At 35.5% G+C, this 23,867-nt stretch overlaps 2 protein-coding genes and 1 long non-coding RNA gene across 5 annotated transcripts; 1 reads left to right on the plus strand and 2 right to left on the minus strand.

Annotated features, from left to right (window-relative positions):
- Positions 1-4,593: 4,593 nt before the first annotated feature.
- Positions 4,594-6,629, minus strand: LOC110276067 (uncharacterized). Its single transcript, XR_002368462.2, has 2 exons — positions 6,547-6,629; positions 4,594-5,369 (listed from the first exon to the last, which is right to left on the minus strand). It is a non-coding gene; the product is annotated as an uncharacterized LOC110276067 (long non-coding RNA).
- A 207-nt stretch (positions 6,630-6,836) lies between these two features.
- On the plus strand, positions 6,837-10,366 carry LOC107471938 (uncharacterized). 3 transcript variants are annotated; one of them, XM_052255857.1, is made up of 6 exons: positions 6,837-6,922; positions 7,105-7,204; positions 7,290-7,347; positions 7,434-7,528; positions 8,517-8,788; positions 9,332-10,366. In XM_052255857.1, exons 3-6 carry the CDS (start codon positions 7,318-7,320, stop codon positions 10,144-10,146), a joined length of 1,212 nt encoding a protein of 403 aa, XP_052111817.1. In that variant the 5' UTR covers positions 6,837-6,922; positions 7,105-7,204; positions 7,290-7,317; the 3' UTR covers positions 10,147-10,366. The 3 variants fall into 3 exon arrangements, with proteins under 3 accessions (XP_052111817.1, XP_020988295.1, XP_052111818.1); XM_021132636.2 differs by lacking the exon at positions 6,837-6,922 and having other exon boundaries at positions 7,004-7,204; XM_052255858.1 differs by lacking the exons at positions 6,837-6,922; positions 7,434-7,528 and having other exon boundaries at positions 7,006-7,204.
- A 137-nt stretch (positions 10,367-10,503) lies between these two features.
- LOC127743103 (uncharacterized) lies at positions 10,504-13,330 on the minus strand. The gene is made up of 3 exons (XM_052255759.1): positions 13,140-13,330; positions 10,804-11,270; positions 10,504-10,627 (listed from the first exon to the last, which is right to left on the minus strand). Exons 1-3 carry the CDS (start codon positions 13,328-13,330, stop codon positions 10,590-10,592), a joined length of 696 nt encoding a protein of 231 aa, XP_052111719.1. The 3' UTR covers positions 10,504-10,589.
- Positions 13,331-23,867: the final 10,537 nt, after the last annotated feature.

Here is a 23,867-nt window from a genome sequence, read left to right on the forward strand (position 1 = left end):
GGACAATGATTTTATTGAACAATATGAACAACCACCAATCAAATAAAAACACACTACACCTCCAAATTAACCTTCTAAATTTTAATATTAAAATAACCATCCATACACTAATAAAATAAACATCTGATATATCTATTGTTTACATTGTTTAATATTTTCATTGTTCACCTATACTTTTCCATTTCATTATTACGATTAATGCAAGAATGTATTCCATGACTATTAGTGATTTCTAGTCACAATTTCTGACACAAAAAGAAGTGAATGAGAGATTTAAAATGGCAAATCTCTTATCATGACTCGTGCGAATTTAGTGCACAAAGAATCAAATACAGGTAAAGAAACTAGTGACTACATATATAATACCAGATTTTTATGAGAATTACACAAGAGACTCCAATAGAGGCCAAAGTGGTAAAATAAATAGAGGAAGAAGTTTTAGAGAACGTGGTGACAAGGAAACAGACCTCAATGTCAGCTTTGTAAAATAATTGTCCATTTTATCTGACAATGTTACCATATATAGATTCAACGAGAATTACCGACATTCACAACTTCAACATCCTAATTAGGCGCCCTACCACCAAATGGTAATTTTCATCAATAAAATAATCAAACTTATTTCAAAAGTTTAAGTTGATAGAAGAAGACAATATGAATAGTTATATCTCTAATACAAAACTCAACTTTAATTTGTTTTTAAGTGAGGACCAAGGAGGACTGGAGGAGCATGAAGAGGTTCCGAAATAACAAGCTTTGGAGTTTCTACAATAGCTGTTGTGCTCAATGTTCTGAATTCAAACTCGTTTAGACTTTGGATAATTCTTTCGGTTTTTTTTTTTTTTAATCACGGGGAAAAAACACCCACTAAACATTTATTGATCGTGCTTGATTAACAAAATTACTGTCCATGCAAGTCAATCAACAGCGTTAACACATGAGACGGCACCAAAGTCTAGCAATATACCCTAATTCTATCACGTGGTTTTATAATTTGCAAGGAACATGTCTTAATTTATTATCTATAGTCATTTCAATAATATAGGTAAAAAAATAAAGGTCTTATGCATATATAATTTTAGTTTTATTTATTCAAGAATTGAACAATTATTTAGCTTCTAATTCACGTGGTTCCAAAAGTACGTAATAGAAGTGGGGTAAATCAAAACTCAGAAATTAATATATATAAAATCATTCATATGAAAATTGTGAAGGTAAAAAATATAATATACATATATATAGCTATATCGGATTTCATATCATAAATTTATAAAACAATATATAATTAAAGTCTACTCTTTGAATTATATTATATACATCCATAACATCTTAGCTTCAAATTAAACTTGAAGAACAATAATCAAGGAGGGAAATGATAGCCTCCTCTAGAATTGAAAAAGCTGACGATCATCTAATTAATAATACGATGAGGAGATAGAGACACAAGAAAAATAATAATTATAAGGAAGGAAAGGATATAAAAAAGAAAATGATGACATAAGATTTCTGAAAATCTAATTGCTGCTTAGGTATTCAATGAGGAATATCTAAATATCGAATCCACCGCCTTGGCTTCTTGTAATTTCGATTAATCAGTCAAGCCAAATTTTAAGAACAAAAGAAACTGGCCGCCGCTGATTAAAGTTTACAATATTACCTTGAATGGATCGATAATCCGATCCATATATATGAAATTGAAGTCAATCTTTAATTTTTTGTAATTTTCATAGATTTTGTTCATTAAAAAAATCAATTCATAAATTAATTGATGGACTAAAATGGAAAAAAAAGTTCCCAATTGATCTAATCTTTTTTTCATTCTTCTTAATTATACTGCTATAAAAATTAAGAAAAGAATATCCGATATCCTCATTGAATATCCACAATTCCACATAAAACTCATCATATTATGTGGGTATTTTATTTGAAATTAAGATTACTTGGGTATACTTGCTTCTTTATATGAAAGAAGCTAAGTGTTGAGAAATGAGAACTACCTACACACACCTATAAAGACAGCAAATATTCCTTTGCGTGCGTTAATTGAAAGGTAAAAAGCTAATCATCATTATATGAATTATTTGTTTTAAAATTAATCTTTGAAGATTTAAATTTAAAAGGAATAGTGGAATACGTACTTCTTTTCTTTTAGTGTTTGGATATATTTCTTATCCGATTGATTTTTATTTCGAAGCTTCCGAATGGAATGTAGAGTCAAATGGGTAGTTTGGAATGGGAACAGAAGCAGGCAAGATCAAAATTCCAAATTAAATTACGTGAACTTTCTTCTTGATTGAATGTAACTTTAGTCTAAATAAACAGATGGATAAAAAGTAAAAACACACAATTAGCATGAATTGAATTCCAGGAAATAATAACATATAAAATGAAATTAAAGCCCATCCAATTGGCTTATTGAGTAAGTTGAATTTTTAATAGGATAATATTAAAAAGATAATATCTAAAGTTATTTTATATAATATAATATTTATAAATATATATTTATTATATTTAAAATTAAATAATTATTTTAATAATAATTAATAAATATTAAATAAGATCATTTTAAATTATTTAAATTAATTTTTTATTTTTTTTAAATATTATTATTTTAATAATGATGATTACATAGTCTTAATTAAGTATTTAAGAAGTAAATCGAATGCGGCTGCAGACTAAAGAGATTTATGTGAGAGGCTAAATATAGGAGAAATGTTGATGTCAAGACGAAGCAGGATAAGAAGGTTGCAGATAACAATAGCTCTTTTGCAGAAGGATTCTTTAATCGTAGAAAAAATCATGTACCCGGAGAAGATTGCTTGAAAAGCATGCAGATAATTGGGCTAGTAACAAAAGGAGTCTCTATTGTTGAACACGACTATACCAAAGATGTTAAAGCACGTAATGAACCGATGAAGCTGCATTGGAATATGGCGGTGGTGATGATGACACAGGGTTCATGGAAGGAGCATCAAGATGAGGGCAGAATGGTCATTACCGTTTGTGGATTTGGATGAATGGGAGCATGGGTTTTTGAAATAGAAAATGGATAATCCTATAATTTGAGTGACAGTTATGGTTTGTGCAGATTTTATGGGATCTCATTTAGGTAATGATGAAGGAGTAAACTTATGGAGATAACATCAAGAAGAGCTTGACACGGGTAGGGAAGGATCGCTGTTTTTTGTGGGAGAGGGGCATGGTTTGGGACGCAATGATAGTGGTATTGCAGTGACATGCAACTACGAGTACTTAGTCCTGCGTCTCCATAAGACTGTGTTGGTGGCTGTCACGAGGGCATGTGACGGAGATACTGCACCATCGAGAAAAAAAAGGGTCGAAGGGTCTGGCCTTTGTGCAGGGAATGTGGAGGGCACGACCCAATGTAGGGCCAATAGGACTGGTGGAGGAGAGGCAATAAAGGGGGTGAGAAGACTGACAAGCGGTAACGGTGACTATATGAAGTTCCGGATAGAGTACGCTGGTATGGTGTGTAGTAGAGAGCGAGAACCTCATGAAGTCACCGCTGAACCAGTCTACTCCGGGTTGTGGTCTGTCAGAGGTGCGAGGAACAATATAGCAACAAAGAAACTGCATTAGGGATGCAGGCACATTCTAATGAGAAGATGATCATGATGCTTGTTGAGATTGATACAGATGCTCACACATATAGTGACGATACGGCAGGGGAACAATGATTAGGAAGGAGATAAGGAGTTTGAATGGTACCTGTGCCACCGCAAATAGGCTGAATGGAAGTGTGAAGATGAACACTGCTCTAAACAGGATGAGGAATGTTAAAGCGGAAGAATTAGATGTAGGGGTTGAAAATTTAGTGATGAATGAAAATTGCTTTGAAGAGGAAGGGAATTAAAGAAACTTGGAGGACTTTGGAGGTCTTGGAATGGATGTAGGCAGTGAGCCAGACCTAGAAAAGCAAGGAAGAAGTTGGAAAGAAGATTTGATTGAAAATAGAGTGACTTGGAATTTGGTAGTGAAATTAGGAGCTGTTCTTTATGATGAGGAAGAAAACATTATGGCATTCTTCAAACTCAAAATGAAGCGAATGCACAGAAAAGGAGGCAAGCAAAACAAAAGAAAAAAGCAGGAAAGATTCATCCTAAAAATCGAAATAAGGTGTGTATACAATGTTTAAATGATTTACAGTTGTTAGAATGTAAGGGGTTTACGGGGTGACGGAAAGCTGGAAATGGTGAAAAATTTTAAGAGAAAAATAAGGTAAACATGCTAGGATTAATAGAAATGAAAAAATAGGTGGTGACTAAGTTTGATGTAGTGCGAATTTGGAAGAATGATGTGGTGGGCTGGAAATTTGTGGGATCAGATGGTGTTCTTGGGGGTTTATTATTGATGTGGGACGACATGATATTTAAGTCGAGTAATTGTTACAAAGAAGAGAGATGGTTGTTTGTAGAAGTGGTGTTGACGAATAATAGTTTCAATTGTGCATTTTGCTTGGTGTACTGTGCGCATGTCAGAGAGTACTGAGTGAGAAGAACTGAGCTTTATCTCTGGGTTATGTCAAGTCTCAATTTGCTACATGAGTGATCTTAATGAGGTTGTGACAGTGGATAAGAGTAAAGGAGCTAGTACATTAACAGTAGTAGCAGCAGATTTTAAACTGAATACAAGATATAGAGTTGGTGGATTTAGAGATGAATGATCGTAAGTTTAATTACTTGGTTTAGGGGCCAATTGTGTAGTCGCATTGATCGGGTGTTTATTAGCGTAAAAGATTGAAAAGTTTTTTAAGACACGGCTTAAGGGTGGACAAACAGGTTTATCAGATTATTGTCCATTAATGGAATTTGTGCTATTATCTAGAATACTCTGTTGCGAAAATTATCAACAAGTCGATTAAGAGTTACAAAAAATAAGCTGATTTTGATTATTCTAATTATTGATGGCAATGCTAAAAATAACTACAGTTTAATTTTTTATTTTATTACCTAATAATTTATATTTTTTACCTGTTCCACCTTATTGCGCTGAACTTTTTATTTAAAAGAAAAAAATTATTTAAGAAGTGGAGAAGGGTGACTCTTGCGAAGCATATATCGAAGCCATGCTTAAAGAGAGAGAGAGTTTAGGGAGAACAGGGCGGTGTAGGGGAAGAATGACAATGATGGCGGCGGCGTATTTCATCTGATAGTATGGAAAGTCTTTGCCCAAGCAGCGAACTTGTATGCAGACTTAGAAATGAAGCGACTTTGATTTTGACTTTGACTTTAACTTTGACTTTGACCTTGACCTTGAAGCCATATGCTCTCCATTCTGGCCATTGCATAAATTGCGTATATTACCTTTGTACCTTTCTGGCAATCTCTCATCTTCCACCACCTTGGCACCTTCTTATAGCAAATGCAAAATCACATTATACCGAAGATTCTATGAATACTTGTTAACAAAAAGCTCAATTTATTAGGATTACTGTGCTCAATAACGATTTAATGAGAAAGATTTTCAAAGCTACACTACGTTGTACGTACATGACATTACAATTAATTTCAATTTGAAGGATGAAGATGTATATAATTATAAGAAGTTGCATTGAATTTCGACCGAATCCCAAGTTGCATTGAATGCAACGTTGAGTTGTGGGATGTTCTTAATGAGTGCCTGAGCAGATTTTGCAGATTTCAGCATATGTTGCTATCAAATTTATCAACACATCAGACCTAAGACACACAAAATTCTAACAATATATAAGGCCAAATATACACATTTTTTTCAGCTTTCTTCTTTCACTGCTTTGCATTTTTATTGGTTGCAACATCAGATTTGACTTCTAAGTCTTAACTCTTTGGAGTAAGTAGTACCAAACTACTAGCAATCACAATCTTTATTTATGACCAATTTATTATTCTTGCTCACTCCTACCAACTCTTATTTATTTATTTTGAATGTGAGAAGGTGGACAAAGAATATGTTTGTGAGTTAACATGAAATTGACCCCAAAATATTTATATAGAAATATATATTTTAAAAAAAAATTGTAGCTTGGCGCCTTGGCCCAAGAATATATAAATTAAAAATCTTATGGCAAGACGATATTTGCACATGGAACAGAAACCATAGAGAAGTTACATAACTAGGAAGGAAACAGTGCAGTTAGTGAGGTAAACTGAAGCTTATTTTTATCTTGCAAATTATGCATATGTCTATTGGTGGAACTAGTATATATGTCTGTGCTTATAGTGATTACTGTGATTATATAAATGTTGTTAAAATTAAAGTTATATTTTTTTTATTTTAATAAATTTTTTTGAGTAATATTTTTAGAAAATATGGTTAAATAATAAAAAAATATTATTATCATTGGATAAAAATAAATAGATAAAGATAAATAAAAAAGAAAGAGTAGTGTAAATATATGAGATAGTATGAATTATATATTATAAGCTAATTGACCACTACTGTGTTAATAAATTAATAATCAAATTTTAATAACAAGTAACAATAATGGAAGTATATAGTGAATGAGAGTAGTTAAATGGAATATATAGTAGTAGTTAATTTAGTTACCTGTTGGTGATTGAGGGGCACAGAAGGATAGATACATTCTACGAGCTTGAAAGGGAAGGATGCAAATAATGCATCTTCTTAATCTCGAGGCTTAAACCTATAAGAATCTTCTTCCTGTAAGTATTCTCTCCTCACCCTTCATTGTGGATGTGGTGCATGTGTGTCACGTGTGTGGTAACGTAAGCACCACCAATTTCCGAATCAAAAATTATTTTTTGTTCCAAAATTTAAATTAATAAAAGAACATATTTCTTAATTTAATTGAAATTTAACTTCTGGCACCTTAATTTTGGGATTCGAGAAGCTCGTAGATTTATCAAAACAAGCATTGAGGAAATCCGTAATTCTTCTCAGGATTGGGGATGGAAAATAAATCGTAATGTTTATATGCATAATTCTTCTCTTTCTTACATTTTTTTTTCATTTAAATGGAAAAAAAAGCCTTGGAAATCCATGGCATTTGGTAAAAGTAAAAAACAACAACGAAGGTCGCATACTTACCGGACCCGACCCGAAAATAATCCATTTATCTGAGGTTTGTACTTTCTTCAACTGTAGAGATCGCTACAGCTACAGGGGCATAGGTGCCATCACGGACTCGGGACTCTCTCCCCGCACCCACAGCGCGCCGCCGTCCTTTCCGTGCTCTGATCTGATGGTAATGCTAATTCTGTGTTTCTAGTTTCTCTACTCCAGGGTTCATGGGGGTTTACTCTTGCAACTATGCTTCTTGTGTTTTGCAGTGTATTTATTTGTGAACACCAGTTACCAATGGCTCTTTTTTTCAAGAAATTCACCGAGGTATATGCTTATCTTATGACAAAACTAAACTAGTTCACTATATATCATGGAAATCCCACTCTTCTATTGCTCTGGATTTGGTTTAGGGCGCCAAAATCCTTGCAAAACGCCCTTCTTTTTCTAAGGATCCAAGACAACTACAATTTCAAGCTGACATTAACCGCTTGTTCCTTTATTCCAGGTCAGTGCTTTTAATGAGAGTAAATTTATGCTCTCTCTCTCTTGCTGGCTGCTGCTCCTTCAAATTTTATTCCTTTCCGTATCTTCTTCATCAGCTTGCTTTGTTAGCTAATGCAGAGTTCCGTTGCATTCTTCTTTTTCTCTCTCTCTTCCATTCATCCTCTTTACACATTGCTGTTTATAGTTTATTTCATCCCTGAATCAATATTTTTGCATCCCTGAATCTCTTCCATTCATCCACTATGTTTTGCTTATAAGCTATTACTGATGTTCAGAAGTGGCAAATACTACCTTAAATATTAAACTTTTATATTTTTGCTTTGTTACCCTTTTTATATTTAGTGGCTAGATTGTTGATATCTTAGTCCTTGATCTAGCAGAAGCTGTTACTTTTTATATATTTTTAATTGGACCATGGAAATCCACCATAGCTTCTTAGGCAGGATTCTGTTCTGTACCTCCTAATAATCTCAGATATGCTCTTAGGAGAGTGAGTTGTCTTTTGTTGATAAATGAATGTCTCCTAAGTCCTAATAATCAATATATCTGCCTTGCTGTATCTATAGTTCAGGTTTTGCTTTTATTAGGACATCCCCAACTCGAACAACTATCATGCAGCATATTTGAATTGTATTTTTTTATTTGAATTTTGCAAAGCCCAATTTTTCTTTTCTTTCCTTAATTCAAAAAAACACACAATGTTTTTAGTCGAAGAGAAAAGGATGGGATCAGAACTGGAGAGGAGAGTCCTGAGTCCTCCAAAGCAAGAAAAGTTGGGGGGAAAAAGATTGCTCAAGGATTAAGTTAGCATGAGATATGAGATGTTGGTTCCTTAATGTTATGATTACATAAATGGATGAGTATCGTTTATATGCCAACATGGGATTGCATTATGCTGGTTCCAATGATTTCAATTTTGTTGTGTATTTGATGCTTTTCTTTTTCAACATCTTGATATACTCTTCTCATGCAAAGACTTAACTATCCAGCTACAATCAGTTGGGGAAGAGTGCAGATGAAGCAAATGTCGAAGAAATTATTGAAATGGCCAATAAAGCCTCTTTTGCTGATCAACAGATGCAAGTTCAAGAAAATGTTCATTCACAAATCAAAGCATTTTGCACCTTCATGGATGAAATTCTTCTGCCAAACAAAAAGATGGTGAATGATTTCTCTGAATTATCTCGGCAAACGAATACTTTGCCTCATCGAAGTGGGCTTAGTTTTGCTGTGGGTAGGAGCAATACACCTATCAATCCCGGTCAGTTTTTTTCCCCTCTTCTTTTTTATTTAAATTTTGCAATCTTTTCATCTTCTATTGAAATTTCTCATCATTAATAAGTAGTGTCAATTCATTCAGTTGAGGTTATATTATACTTAATTTGAGTGAAAGGAGCCTTAGCAGTTATAAGCCAAGTACAATAGCGCCTGTTCAAAACTGGAATATGAAAACTTTTCTCTAATCAAATTTCCATGCCCATGTTTCATATTTTCATATTTTACTAAAACTATGCAATCATGATATAACCAATTAAGTTCCCTCTTCATGTGGCTGAAATACTATGAAGGCTTTAGGATCATATAAGGTCATGGATATGATACTAGCCTGTGGTCATTACTATTTTCTCCTTTATAAATGAACAGATGCCATTTAGCCATTATTATCGTGGTTCTATGCCTTTGAATTAAGAAATTCCCACACTATCAAGTTGACATGTCTGTTTGTTATGAGCACAACATCTTTCACTTGCTACCCTGGTTTATCTGTTTACTATAATAACTCATTGATGTAACTTCTGTGCAGACGTCCCTCAGACAAGGCCATTAAGCCAAGCAGAAGTTTCTCAGAAATTAAAAAATCAACTTGGCTTCACACTTGATGTTAAATCTTCTCAAATACCCCACAAGGATGCTGGCCAGGGTCTATTCTTAGATGGCGCAGCAGATGTTGGTGCTGTAATTGCCTTCTATCCTGGGGTGGTCTATTCTCCAGCTTTCTATCGGTATATTCCCGGATACCCCAAGGTTGATGCACAGAATCCCTATTTGATTACTAGATACGATGGGAATGTCATCAATGCCCAACCTTGGGGCTCTGGAGGTGAAGTGCGAGAACCATGGAGTGGTAGAATAATGGGCGAAATCAAACCCAATGTGAAAGGAGCCGAGAAAGGCTCAGAGAAGTTCTGGAAACTTCTTAGTAAGCCTTTAGAAGGCAACAAACTTGGATCCAAGAATGAAATACTTGAGCGTAGAAACCCTTTAGCTTTAGCTCATTTTGCAAATCACCCTCCAAAAGGGGTGCAACCAAATGTCATGATTTGCCCTTATGACTTCCCATTAACCGAAGACAACATGAGAGTTTACATCCCAAATGTTATGTTTGGAAACGGTGAAGTGAACATGAGGAGATTTGGCAGCTTTTGGTTCAAATCTGGGGTGTCTAGAAAAAGTGCATCATCAACAAATGCTGCGACACTGAAAACTCTTGTTTTGGTAGCTACTAGAGCTCTTGAAGATGAGGAAGTCCTCCTCAACTACAGGCTCAGCAACACCAAAGGGAGACCACAATGGTATGCTCCAGTAGATGAAGAAGAGGACAGGAGAAGATGGAGCTAAAATCACTACACAATCCGGTAGTTCTTTCTCTTTTCTTTTTTTTTTCATCAGACGCCGAATTTGTATTCAGATTTAGTAATTTTTGTGAAAGATGAAGCTAGGGATGATGAAATTTTGTGAGATTGATTATGGCCCATTTTTAATGGTCAAAATACAAGTTGTGATGTACCAAATTCCGATATTCAGCAACCTTTAAATAACAACTCGGTTAGGGAGACAATGGGGAATTTAAACAATGTGAATAATGGGTTGTAGATTTAGTCCAATACATGTTAAAAATAAAAAACACTCCAAAAATCATCCAAATAAAAAAATCTACTTAGTTATTCCAAAAAAATAACTATCCCAAATCCTAATTTATCAAAACATTTCACTTCAATACCCTTTTTTTTCCCCAACCAGCTGTCATCCCTACCTTCATCAATAATCATCCCACTTTGCCGTCATTGCTTGGCTTGCCACACGCCGACACAAGTCACCCCTAGTAAAAATAACCATCCACTTAGTGACAAAGATAATCATCCGCATACCTAATGAATTGAACATCCAACATATTTTAATTATATATAACTAAACTAATCCAATTAAAATAATCATCTACATAAATTAAAATAACCATCTGCATAAAAAAGGAGATAAATGAACAGAAGAACCAACAAAATACAAGAAGCCAACAGAGAAGGATGTGGAACAGCGCCGTAAGTGCAGAGGTTATGACCATTGGGAAGACAATGCTTTGGGTTTGCAAGAACATGAGAATGGACTGAAGAAGGCCATGCGCGAAGAGGATTGGGATCAAGCAGCGGGCATACTTGCCAGCTTGGTTGGCTATGCCTTTGTCTTGGCGCATCGCAATTAGAATAGGCTGGTGCGTCAACGGAATCTGCTGCAGTGGTGCCTGGAATTCTTGCCGGCCAGGAAGGGGGGGCACACCAGGAAGTGGGGGATCGGAGATCACCAGAATACGGAGGAACAAGGGCCACAATTTAAGGTGACGGTGGTGTGTGCGGGGAACCACGGCGGCGTCAGTGGGAGATAATGCGAGCGTCGGAACTTTCTGCCGGGAGGGGGGCGGTGGTTGCAATGGCACAGGTGAGACTGCGACGACGAGAAGGGATATCAGACTGGAAGCAAATGAAGGTATTAGAAGTAACTGTGTGTAGTGGGAATGGCTTAAACTATAAATCCTAATTTTTCAAATTTTAAAATTTCATAATTAGATAATTAATCTAAAAATATGAATTTTAATTATAATTGACTTTTTAATTTTAAATCATTGTTCACATTATTCATTCAAGTAATTGTTTTCCCATACTTTCTCTTTAAATAATAAGACGTATATGATACTAGCGAGTATATTTAAGATCAATACATTTACAACATCAAACTCAAAGGCACCATCATGAACTACCTACTGGTTGTGTCAAAATGATGTAACAAGTTCTAAATTAAAATTCATTTCTAGTTGTTGGATAGATTTTTTTTTTTTTTTTTATTGAAAACCAAAAGGGATGTCATGGGCATGCTGCGGAATTAGCCTCCTTGAAGATGTGGGTGATTCTGTAATCTGTAGTCGCCTGGGCTAGCAAGCGAATTTTTTATGGCTCGGATAAGTGAGGTGCTAGCGTGAATTGAAGTGTTCTGTTTTGAATGAGTTGAACCACATTCGCTGAATCTATCTGCACTTCCAACTTTGATTCCAACATACAAACCCCCGAGTTCCGCCATGGTAAAAGATATTTTGCCTATGTTCATCATGAATCCAAACCTTGGTGGTATGAAACTGAAAAACCAAATCTTCCAATAGCACATGTAAAATAGCTTCCCAGTCCTAGATACCCTGGCCAGTCGCGTAAGCAACAACCTTCTTTATCTTCATCCAAATTGATTGAAGCAAACTCTTTTAGCCTCGGTATGCTTGGGAGCCAGTGATCTTCCCAAAAATCGATATTTCGTACATCCCCAATACGCCAAATGAGATTTGTTTTGAACGAACTCCAGACAAATTTATCCCATTCCATGCGTTAGAGTTGTTGGCCCTCATGCGAACAATGGGAATAGCACCATCCCCACAGTTATTGTGAATCATATTCCAAGATAGCTTCATAAGAAAAAGCCGATTAGAATCATGGGTCTTTCTGATACTCAGCCCTCTTTTCTCCTCCGATTGACAGACATAGTCCCAATTTAGGAAGTGCATCTTTCTCGCATCATCCTTGCTTTTCCAAAAAAGTTTATCAATTTTCTTATCGATGATGAACTAAAAGTGGAGCTGGTTGCACTAACAGTGAATAAGAGGCACTCTTAAGTATTTTTTCAAGTTAGTTGTCATATTGATGCTAAGGTCTTCGCTAAGCTGCTGTCTGATAGTATGGTTAACATTTTTAGAAAAGTAGATATAAGACTTGTTGAAGCTAATTTTTTTTTTTCCTGACTTCTTTAATAGTATTTACTTACTTAGTAGTTTTGGCAAAGAGGATCAGATCCTTTGTAAAACAAAATGAAATATTTTGTATCATTCCTAAAAAGGGTTGATAAGTTCTCATTTTCTCTCATCAACTAGCTTAGAGATTAAATGAGAGAATCTTTTAATACAGAAAACAAAGAGCTAAGGGGATAAATGATCTCTCTATCTAATTCTTCTAGTGGAAAAAAAAGTATCAAAAAAGCTGCTAAAGTATTAGAGGATCCAGGGTGCCAAAAATTTGAATGGTATTTTTCTATCTCTTACTCTCTCACCCACTCTTAGATATAGTCTTGTTGGATTTATCAATGTTGTCTTTACCTTCTCCTAAAATTTTGGCCCTGCTATCTCTACCCGTATGACCTGACCCACCAATATGACTTGTGATTCTTTTTGGCTTTAGGGATTGTTGCTTGCTCCTTATTTTAGCACTTTTTTCTTTATGATTTGAGTTGGGCCCAATTCCTTGGTAACAACCACAATATCGGACCCACCTTGCATGGCCTTCTCATTATTGACATTGCCTTACATGCCATCTTCAGGATTTGTTTCATTCTCTTCTTCGTACAAGATATATTGGGATCTTTTCTCAATATGTTGGTCCACATTAATTGTATTCCCTTCCATGTTAGTCCTGACCACATTCTCATAACGGATCTCCTTGGATTTAACCATGATTTTCTCTTGTTTCTTTCTATAGGTCTTCTCACTGTTATTCATGGTCCAAAATCAAAATTTGGTGGATTCTGATTCTTTACAATATTAATATGAGATACGGTGTTACTTGCCAAATTGGGGTGGTTTTTTTTAAGAGCAATGCTAGGGCCAGCAATTTTTGTGATTGTTAGCCATCAACTAGCCATCAATGATGATTTGATGGTGTGAGATTGGTATGAGATTTCATCCAATGGCTCACCTTCCTTTACTGGTTACATGTTGGCCAAAATTTAATAAAACTGCTGCCCCCTAGATTTAGGTATCAGAAGATTCAGGGTGCCAAAAATTTGAATGGTATTTCTCTATCTCATTAGCATAAATATGAAAATCAAGAAAGATGAGTAAGTGATCAGATTTAAGTTTAGGTAAATGTTTAACTCCTATATTCATAAATTTATTAGTAAAGTAAAAACTATTAATAAAACGTTCAAGTTGTCTTTTACTATTATTCCTTTGCTAAGTAAAGAAGGAGGTCTAGTAAAGCCTAAATCATATAGATCGCAGTTATTCATACAAATAATAAGTCTATTAGTGTCATGATAGTGATTAGAGATAAGAGAGCTAAAGTGAGGATTAAGGACACTGTTAATTGAGATAAAACTTCTATTTTGGAGGCTATGTTAAATCTTATTCCTCAGTCTATTAAACTGGTCCAAATATTCCTTATGCATAGCTTCTTTTCCCTTGATGTTAGTGTCAAGTTTCATTCTTTTATTAGGATTTGGGGTATTTTCAACTTTGGTATGTCTTAGACTGTTATTTTGGAGCTATTTGGCAATAATTTTTTTAATTTCTGTATTTTTTTTATTATATTCTTGTTTGTGGAACTTTTCATTAAAGTCACTTTTCGACAAAGTCATTGATTTCATTTTTGATTTGCTGATGGTAATCGTTAGAATTAGTTTTCCTTTTCACTTACCTACTAGAATTATTGCTGACATCATTTATAGCTTGATATTCTCCATTTAATTCAGAACCTCATATTTGGTAGCTAGCAGATTTTTATTTCTTTATTAATTATTATCCCAAATTGTTGCTTGTTTCTTCTTTAGGGTATCTTTACCACAACCAAGATCCAAAAGGACTTTCTTCCTTTGTATCCATAGATTTCTTGCTAGTAAGTGCATTTAAAGGTTGTTGATTTTCACATTTAAAATTGATTACTAATCGTTATTACTGATTTCTTGATTTTTCATCACCATATATTCTTTTACTTTTAGAATTGTCCGTTCCTACCTTACTGCTGTTGGTCATGGGTGGAAGAGCCACCACCTTCCTTCAGGTGATATTTTTTCTCTGTAAGACGTATCTTCTTATTTCCATTGGCTCCTTCCCTAACTAATTCTAGGAACACATCAAATTTATGGCCATATCTACCACACTTGAAAGAAATTTAATGACGACCCTTGTATTCTAGCTTGAATATATTCCCAAGGCTGTAAAGAATGGGATAAATTGGTTCCTTAAATGAATTTCAACACAAATACGAGCGAAATTGCTTCTCAAATTGATTAATGTTAATTCATCCATCCTTAGCATGGTATAAAGGATTTTACCAACCATTCATAAGAAGTATTTATTATAGAGTTCAGGTGGCAAGTTTAGAATTTTTATCCAAACAACAACCTTCTAGAGTTGTTTAGTATCTTCTGAGGTATGAATAAAGCTTTCTATTGTTGGATGAGGAGGTAATGGTCAGTGATCATCCAAGGCTTTTTATACAAGGCGTAGACATACTCTTCATAGAAAGAGAATGAAACTAGAAAATTTTCTTTTCCAAGTCCATAACCCGGATGGCCTTCTTTTTCTTCCACCTTCTGTTGATCCATCTCCATCACTTGTAAAGTAGAAATCATCTTATCGATAGGCTTCACGATAAGTGTTTGTATTCATGGTCTACACAATTTGTCATACTTTTCAAGTGTGACATCGATCTATTACTGGGTTTGGATTGAAAGGAGTCTATCTTCCATCTCCTAATTCCATGAATTTTTTATCCGAGAGATGTTCTTTTGCCATCATGTTAACAATTTTCTTTGGGTTAAGTTTCTCTAACTCATCCCTTATCAGTTGATCTCTTTAAGAGGCTTTGACTTGTCGAGGTGCTATGGGATCTTTGACGGTAGCGTCTTTTGGCATAGATTGTGGTTAAGCTTCATCTTTTTTTTCTTCTGGATCACTTTGTATTACTTTCTCCATTACTATTTCAATGTGTTCTTTTGCATCTATTTTTAATTATTTAGTACTTTTAGCCACCACATCTTTCTCCCTATCTAATTTTTCTAGTGGGAAAAAAGATATCAGAGGAGCTATTTAGGTATCAGAGGATCCATGACGCCAAAAGTTTGAATGGTATTTTTCTATCCTCATTAACATGAATATAAAAATCAAGAAAGATGGGTAAGTAATCGGATTTAAGTATAAATAAATGTTTAACTCCTACAACCGTAAATTTATTAACAAAGTATAAATTACTAATAAAATGTTGTCCTCTACTATTATTCCCTTGCTAAGTAAAGAAATGGGTCTTTTAAAGCCTAAATAATGCAGGCCGTAGTTTGGGCTTGCTCAGAAGGCCCAATGAAGCTCCCCTAGGTCTTTCAAGGATTTAAAACTGAAACTTGGTTAATGGCTTGATCTTTGGGCCCAGCAAATTCTGGCATTTTCTTTAACGAACTTTTCATAGTGGACTCATATAGAATGGTACTCTCGGGCTCGATATGTATGGCCTCACTTGGTTGAGAACTTTCCTGCATCTAATCATCTCTATCCTCATACAGCGTATTAAACCGAGACCCTCCCCCATTGAACGTGTTCTTTGTAGTGACTTTACTTTCCTTATTAGGAATGACATTAAAGGTCTGATTCCGTTATGTCTTTTTCATAAAGATTTTATTTTGTTTCCTTTTAGGATACTTCTTTACATCATCCAGGGCCAAAATAAGGAGGTTCCTGATTTGTCCGATGCACGATATGCTCATCATTGTGTTCATGATTCTCCAGAGTTTCCAGATTTATCCTTCCCGTGTTGGTCGCAACCACTTCCCTTATCATTGTTGATCCCTCCTTTTCTCCGGTCGCCTCCACCACCGGTTGATTAGCCTTATGCCCGCCATCTTCACTACACTGTTCAAACTTATGACCATATTTTTCATAGGAGAAATATATGAGATGAAGACCTTCGTACACAATATTAAGAGTGTTGTCCAAGACAGAGATTTGGGGAACTAGTTTCTTACACAAATCGATCTCGACACAAATCTTCACATATCTCCCTCTTAAATGTATAGAAGTAGCTTGATCAATTTTCAACATATTCCCAACGGCAAACCCAACCCTCCATAAGAAACGGTGGTTGTACAGTTCAATCAAAAGGTTGGGAATGCGGATCCAAGCCGCAATCTTCCTCACATGATTCTCCGACATTAGAAAAAAGGGCCTCCACCTTTGAACAATTAAATAATGTCCCGCGATCATCCATGGACCTCCTATAAGCACATGTGAGTAGTCTTCCTCCTCATCAAAGTGCACTAGATAATAATCTCGATCCATGTCAATAACCCTAATCCTCCCTTTTTGTGCCCAGTCTCGATGAAGACATTGTTCGGTGAAGCCAATGGTTACTCTCTTTCTTTGCATTTTAACGATTAGAGCCTTCTTCCAAGGCTTGCACCAATCTTTAAACTCTTCCTTGGACACTAGAAGAGTAAGGTAAGGATCAAAGGGCTTCTCACTTAGATCTTTATCCTCCCTATACCATTAGTCTTCTGGATATGGCTAGTCCTTCCCCATGTAATCACTGTGGGTGGACATATTATCTATTAAGACTCTCAGTGGTTAGAGAAGACTCTCCTTATACAAGATCTTTGAGTTGCCATCAGATTTATGTGGATTCTCTTGGACATCGTCCATACAGTTTGCTTTCTGATGGGGACTCACGAGACTTGACCTTCTTTATACTCCGTTGAACCAAATCGACCTCTTCCGTTGAAATCCTAGCAGAGCCTCCTGTTGAAATACTTTAGAAACTTTTTGATATGACTCGTCGCTCTGCTTCTATTCGATCCTACCCCTAAAGGATAATGCTTGTGAAAATCTTCACTGACCTCACTTTTTGGCTATGTTATTGATTTTCATTTTTGATTTAGTGACGATAAAGGTTAGAATTAGTTTTCCTTTTCACTTTTCTACCAGAATTATTGATGACATCATTTATAATTTGATCTTCTCCATTCAATTCAGGTTGATTCTGGCTATGTCATTGATTTTTTTCTGATATTTTATTTCCAATTTTCTACTTGTTTTCTTTTTGGGATTTTTTTACCACCAACCAACCAAGGTCCAAAAGAACTTTCTTCTTTTGTATTTGGAAATTCCTTACTAGTAAGTGCATTTAAAGGTTGTTAATTTTTCTCATTTAAAATTGATTACCGATCATTATTACTGGTTTTCTAAGTTTTTGGCACCATATGTTCTTTCCCTTTTGGGATTGTCTCTTCCTTCTTCTTACTGTTGTATGTCGTGGGTGGAAGAGCCACCGCCTTTCTTCTGATGGTGTTCTTTCTCTACATGAGGTATCTTCTTGTTTCTATTAACTCATTCTCTAACTAATTCTAGGCAGCAACCTTCTGGAGTTGTATAGTATTTTTTGAGGTATGAATAAAGGTCTCTATTGTTGGATAAGGAGGTAATGGTCAGCGATCATCTAAGACTTTTTATACAAGGCGTAGGCATACTCTTCATAGCAAGAGAACCGAATTAGGAAAATTCTATTTCCAAGTCCAAAACCCAGATGGCCTTCTTTTTTTCCACCTTCTATTGATCCACTTTCATCACTTATAAAGTAGAGATCGTCTTATCGATAGGCCTCACGATAAGTGTTTGTATCCATAGTCAACATAATTTGTCATACTTTTCAAGCGTGACCTCGATCTATCATTGGGTTTGGATTGAAAAGAATCTGTCTTTTATTTCTTGATTACACGAATTTTTTTTCGAGAGATACTCTTTTGCTACCATGTGAACAATTTTCTTTCGGTTAAGTTTCTCCAACTCATCCCCTATTAGGTATCAGCTGATCTCTATAAGATGATTTGACTTGTTGAGGTGCTACGGTATCTATGACGGCAGTGTCTTCTGGCGTAGATTGTGGTTTATCCTCATCTTTTTTTCTTCTGGATCAGTTTGCATTACTTCCTCCATTACTGCTTCAACGAGTTCTTTTGCATCTATTTTCAATTATTTAGTACTTTTAGCCACCACATCTTTCTCCCTATCTAATTTTTCTACTGGGAGTAAAGGTATCAGAGGAGCTGTTTAGGTATTAGAGGATCCATGGCGCCAAAAGTTTGAATGGTATTTTTCTATCCGCATTAACATGAATATGAAAATCAAGGAAGATGGGTAATAAATCGGATTTAAGTATAGATAAATGTTTAACTCCTACATCCGTAAATTTATTAGCAAAGTATAAATTACTAATAAAACGTTGTCCTCTACTATTATTCCCTTGCTAAGTAAAGAAAGGGGTTCTTTAAAGCCTAAATAATGCAGGCCGTAGTTTGGGCTTGCTCAGAAGGCCCAATGAAGCTCCCATAAGTCTTTCAAGGACTTAAAACTGAAACTCTGTTAGTGGCATGATCTTTGGGCCCAGGCCAGCAAATTCTGTCCTTTTCTTTAACGAACTTTTCATAGTGGGCTCATATAGAATAGTACTCTCGGGCTCGATATGCATGACCTCACTTAGTTGAGAACTTTCCTGCATCTCATCATCTCTTTCCTCAAACAGCATATTAAACCGAGACCCTGCCCCCATTGAACATGTTCTTCGTAGCGACTTTACTTTCCTTATTAGGAATGACATTAAAGGTCTGATTCCGTTATGTCTTTTTCATAAGGATTTTCTCTTGTTTCCTTTTAGGATACCTCTTTACCATCATCCAGGGGCCAAAATAAGGAGGATCCTGATTTTCTCAATGCACGATATGCTCATCATTGTGTTCATGATTCTCCAAAGTTTCCAAATTTATCCTTCCCGTGTTGGTCGCAGCCCCTTCCCTTATCATCGTTGATCCCTCCTTTTCTCTGGCCGCCTCCACCACCGGTTGATTAGCCTTATGCCCGCCATCTTCACTATACTGTTCAAACTTATGACCATATTTTTCCACAAGAGAAACATATGAGATGAAGACCTTCGTACACAATATTAAGAGTGCTTCCCAAGACAGAGATTCTGGGAACTAGTTTCTTACACAAATCGATCTCGACGCAAATCCTCACATATCTCCCTCTTGAATGTATAGAAGTAGCTTGATCAATTGTCAACATATTCCCAACGGCAGAGCCAACCATCCACAAGAAACGGTGGTAGTACAGTTCAATAAGAAGGTTGGGAATGCGGATCCAAGCCATAATCTTCCTCACATTTTAATAATGTCCCGCGATCATCCATGGACCTCCCATAAGCACATGTGAGTAGTCTTCCTCCTCATCAAAATGTACTTAATAGTAATCTCGATCCATGTCAATAACCCTAATCCTCCTATTTTGTGCCCAGTCTCGATGAAGACATTGTTCGGTGAAGCCAATGGCTACTCTCTTTCTTAGCATTTTAACGATTAAAGCCTTCTTCCAAGGCTTGCACCAAACTTTAAACTCTTCCTTGGACACTGGAATAGTAGGGTAAGGATCAAAGGGCTTCTCACTTAGATCGTCATCCTCCCTATACCATTGGTCTTTCGGATTTGGCTGGTCCTCCCCCATGTCATCACTATGGGTGGACATATTATCTATCAAAACTCTTAGTGGTGAAAGGAGACTCTCCTTATACGAGATCTTTGAGTTGCCATCAGATTTATGTGGATTCTCTTGGACAATGTCTATACAGTTTCCTTTCCGATGGGGACTCACGAGACTTGACCTTTTTTATACTCCGTTGAACCAAATCGACCTCTTCTGTCAAAACCCCAACAGAGCCTCCTGTTGAAATACTTTAGAAACTTTTTGATACGACTCATCGCTCTGCTACTATTCGATCCTACCCCCAAAGGATAATGCTTGTGAAAATCATCACTGACCTCACTTTTTGGCTATGTTATTGATTTTCATTTTTGATTTGGTGATGATAACGGTTAGAATTAGATTTCTTTTCACTTTTCTATCAGAATTATTGATAACATCATTTATAACTTGATCTTCTCCATTCAATTCAGGTTGATTCTAGCTATGTCGTTGATTTTTTTTGGCTGATATTTTATCTCCAATTTTCTACTTGTTTTTTTTTAAGGATTTTTTTACCACCAACCAAGGTCCAAAAGAACTTTCTTCTTTTGTATCAAGAAATTCCTTACAAGTAAGTGCATTTAAAGGTTGTTTATTTTTCTCATTTAAAATTGATTACTGAACATTATTACTGATTTCCTAATTTTTTGCCACCATATGTTATTTTTCTTTTGGGATGGTCTCTTCCTTCTTCTTACTGTTGTATGTCGTGGGTGGAAGGGCCACCGCCTTTCTTCTGATGGTGTTCTTTATCTATATGAGGTATCTTCTTATTTCTATTAACTCATTTTCTAACTAATTCTAGGCAGCAACCTTCTGGAGTTGTATAGTATTTTCTGAGGTATGAATAAAGGTCTCTATTATTGGATAAGGAAGTAATGGTCAGCGATCATCTAAGGCTTTTTATACAAGGCGTAGACATAGTCTTCATAGTAAGAGAACCGAATTAAGAAAATTCCATTTCCAAGTCCATAACCCAGATGGCCTTCTTTTCTTCCACCTTCTATTGATCCACCTCCATCACTTATAAACTAGAGATCGTCTTATTGATAGACCTCACGATAAGTGTTTGTATCCATGGTAACATAATTTGTCATACTTTTCAAGCGTGACCTCAATCTATCATTGGGTTTGGATGGAAAAGAGTCTGTCTTTCATCTCCTGATTCCACGAATTTTTTATCCGAGAGATACTCTTTTGCCACCATATGAACAATTTCCTTTTGGTTAAGTTTCTCCAACTCATCCCCTATCAGGTATCAGCTAATCTCTATAAGAGGCTTTGACTTGTTGAGGTACTACGGTATCTATGATGGCAGTGTCTTTTGGCATAGATTGTGGTTTATCCTCATCTTTTTTTCTTCTGGATCAGTTTGCATTACTTCCTCCATTACTGCTTCAACGTGTTCTTTTGCATCTATTTTCAATTATTTAGTACTTTTAGCCACCACATCTTTCTCCCTATCTAATTTTTCTAGCGGGAGAAAAGGTATCAGAGAAGCTGTTAGGTATCAGAGAATCCAGGACGCCAAAAATTTGAATGGTGTTTCTTTATCCTCAATAGCATGAATATGAAAATCAAGGAAAATGGGTAAGTAATCAGATTTAAGTATAGATAAATATTTAACTCCTTCTGTAAATTTATTAGCAAAGTCAAAATTGCTAATAAAAAGTTCAAGTGATCTTTTACTATTATTCCTTTGCGAAATAAAGAAGGGGTCCGTTAAAGCCTAAATAATGCAGGCCAAAGTTATTCATACAAGTAATAAATCTTTTAGTGTTATGAGTGAGATTAAAAGAACCCCCGATATCATTTAGGGTGAAGATGGAGTTGAAGCCACCATCCAAACACACCTATGACTAGTAATAGTGGAAGAGATTGACTTGAAACCTATCCATTGATCACTTCTACAACCCACTTGAGAACTATCATTGATCGCAGAAAAATTTCACCAACTATTGTTTTCCTAATTGGCTTCCATGTGAATATACTATTTGTGTACTTTGAAACCTATCCTATTTGTGTACTAGTTGTTCTAAGATTCTTTATCCAAAATCACTAAATTCCTCTAGAAAAGCCTTCAGCCTCACGAATACACCATGAATTAATATCTAAGTGCATAATAACTACTTCAGCTTTGGCCACTAAAATATAAGTTTAAAGTAAAATAAAAAATTTAGATTTATATCTAAGCATTAAATCAGAGATAATAGAGTTAAACCCACTAAAGGAAGCTCTGCTGCAATTCTAAATGACAATATTCATCATTAAATTAGCAAAAAATAAAAAAAAGGGCAAAAAAACTCCCTAAAGCCAAGGATGAAGCATTTACTCTTTTATAAGGTTACATTCTGGAGCATCAACTTCTTCATTCCCATCAAGAAGGGTCTTTTCAGCCATGGCTTTCTTCATTATGACAATGCAACCTACTCATTGTTATTAATAATTTTAGGGGACTTGTCTTTGTAGTGTTTCGAGCTTTACGCTCTAGGTCTTCCTCCCATGATCCTATTGATAAGAGAGCTAGAGTGAGCATCAAGGACATACACTGTTAATGGAGATGAAACTTCTCTTTTAGAGGCTATGGTAAATCTTATTCTTAAACTGGTCTCAATATTCCTTATGCATAGTTTCTTTTTTCTTGATGTTAGTGTCAAACTTCATGTTCTCATTAGGAGTTGGTGTATTCTCAACCTTGGTATGTCTTAGACTCTTATTTTGTAGCTGTTGGACAATAATTTTCTTATTAATTTCCAGATTTGTTTTCACTATATTCTTGCTTGTGGAACTCTTCATTGACCTTATTTTTTGGCTACATCATTGATTTTCATTGTTGATTTGCTGATAATAACCGTTAGAATTAGATTTTCTTTTTACTTTTCTACCAGAATTATTGATGACATCATTTATAGCTTAATCTTCTCCATTTAATTCAAGTTGATTCTGGCTACGTCATTGATTTTTTTTTTTGCTGATATTATTATTCTCAAGTTTTTGCTTGTTTATTCTTTGAGATTTATTTACCACCAACCAAGGTCCAAAAGAATTTTTTTTTTCTTTTATATCTGCATATTTTTTGTTAATAGGTGCATTTAAAGGTTGTTGATTTTTCTCATTTAAAATTGATTACTGGTCATTATTAGTGATTCCCTAATTTTCTGTCACCATATGATCTTTTCTTTTTGGGATTGTCCTTTCTTTCCTTCCTTTTCCTGTTATTTGTTGCGGGTAGAAGAGCCACCGCCTTCTTCTCAGTGGTGTTCTTTCTCTATATGAGGTACCTTCTTATTTTCATTAGCTCATTCTCTAACTAATTCCAAACACATATTAAATTTGTGGCCATATCTACCACCCTTGAAATAAATTTGATGATGTCCTTCATATTCCAGCTTGAATACTTTCTCAAGGCGGTAAAGGTAGGAGAGGGCTGGACCCACTTTACACAACTTAATGGACTTCCAAAACCCCATCTCAATTGCTGCACTGATAAGGTGAGAAAGGCGTTCCATACATAGAACGAACAAGTAAGGTGAGAGTGGATTCCCTGCCGAATACCTCTAGTGGGGGCAAACTCCTCTAAGGTTTCTCCATTCCATAAAACCCTCATCCTATCGGTCGATATACAAGCATAAATGATATCCACCATATGCTCCGGAAGGTCCATATCTTGCATGGTTTCCTTGATAAAACTCCGCTTTAGTTTGTTATATGCCTTCTCAAGGTCGATCTTGATAGCTATCCAACCCTTCTTTCCTTTCCT

Source organism: Arachis duranensis, chromosome 10 (genome assembly GCF_000817695.3).
Source record: "Arachis duranensis cultivar V14167 chromosome 10, aradu.V14167.gnm2.J7QH, whole genome shotgun sequence".
In the NCBI taxonomy this organism is placed as follows: domain Eukaryota; kingdom Viridiplantae; phylum Streptophyta; class Magnoliopsida; order Fabales; family Fabaceae; genus Arachis; species Arachis duranensis.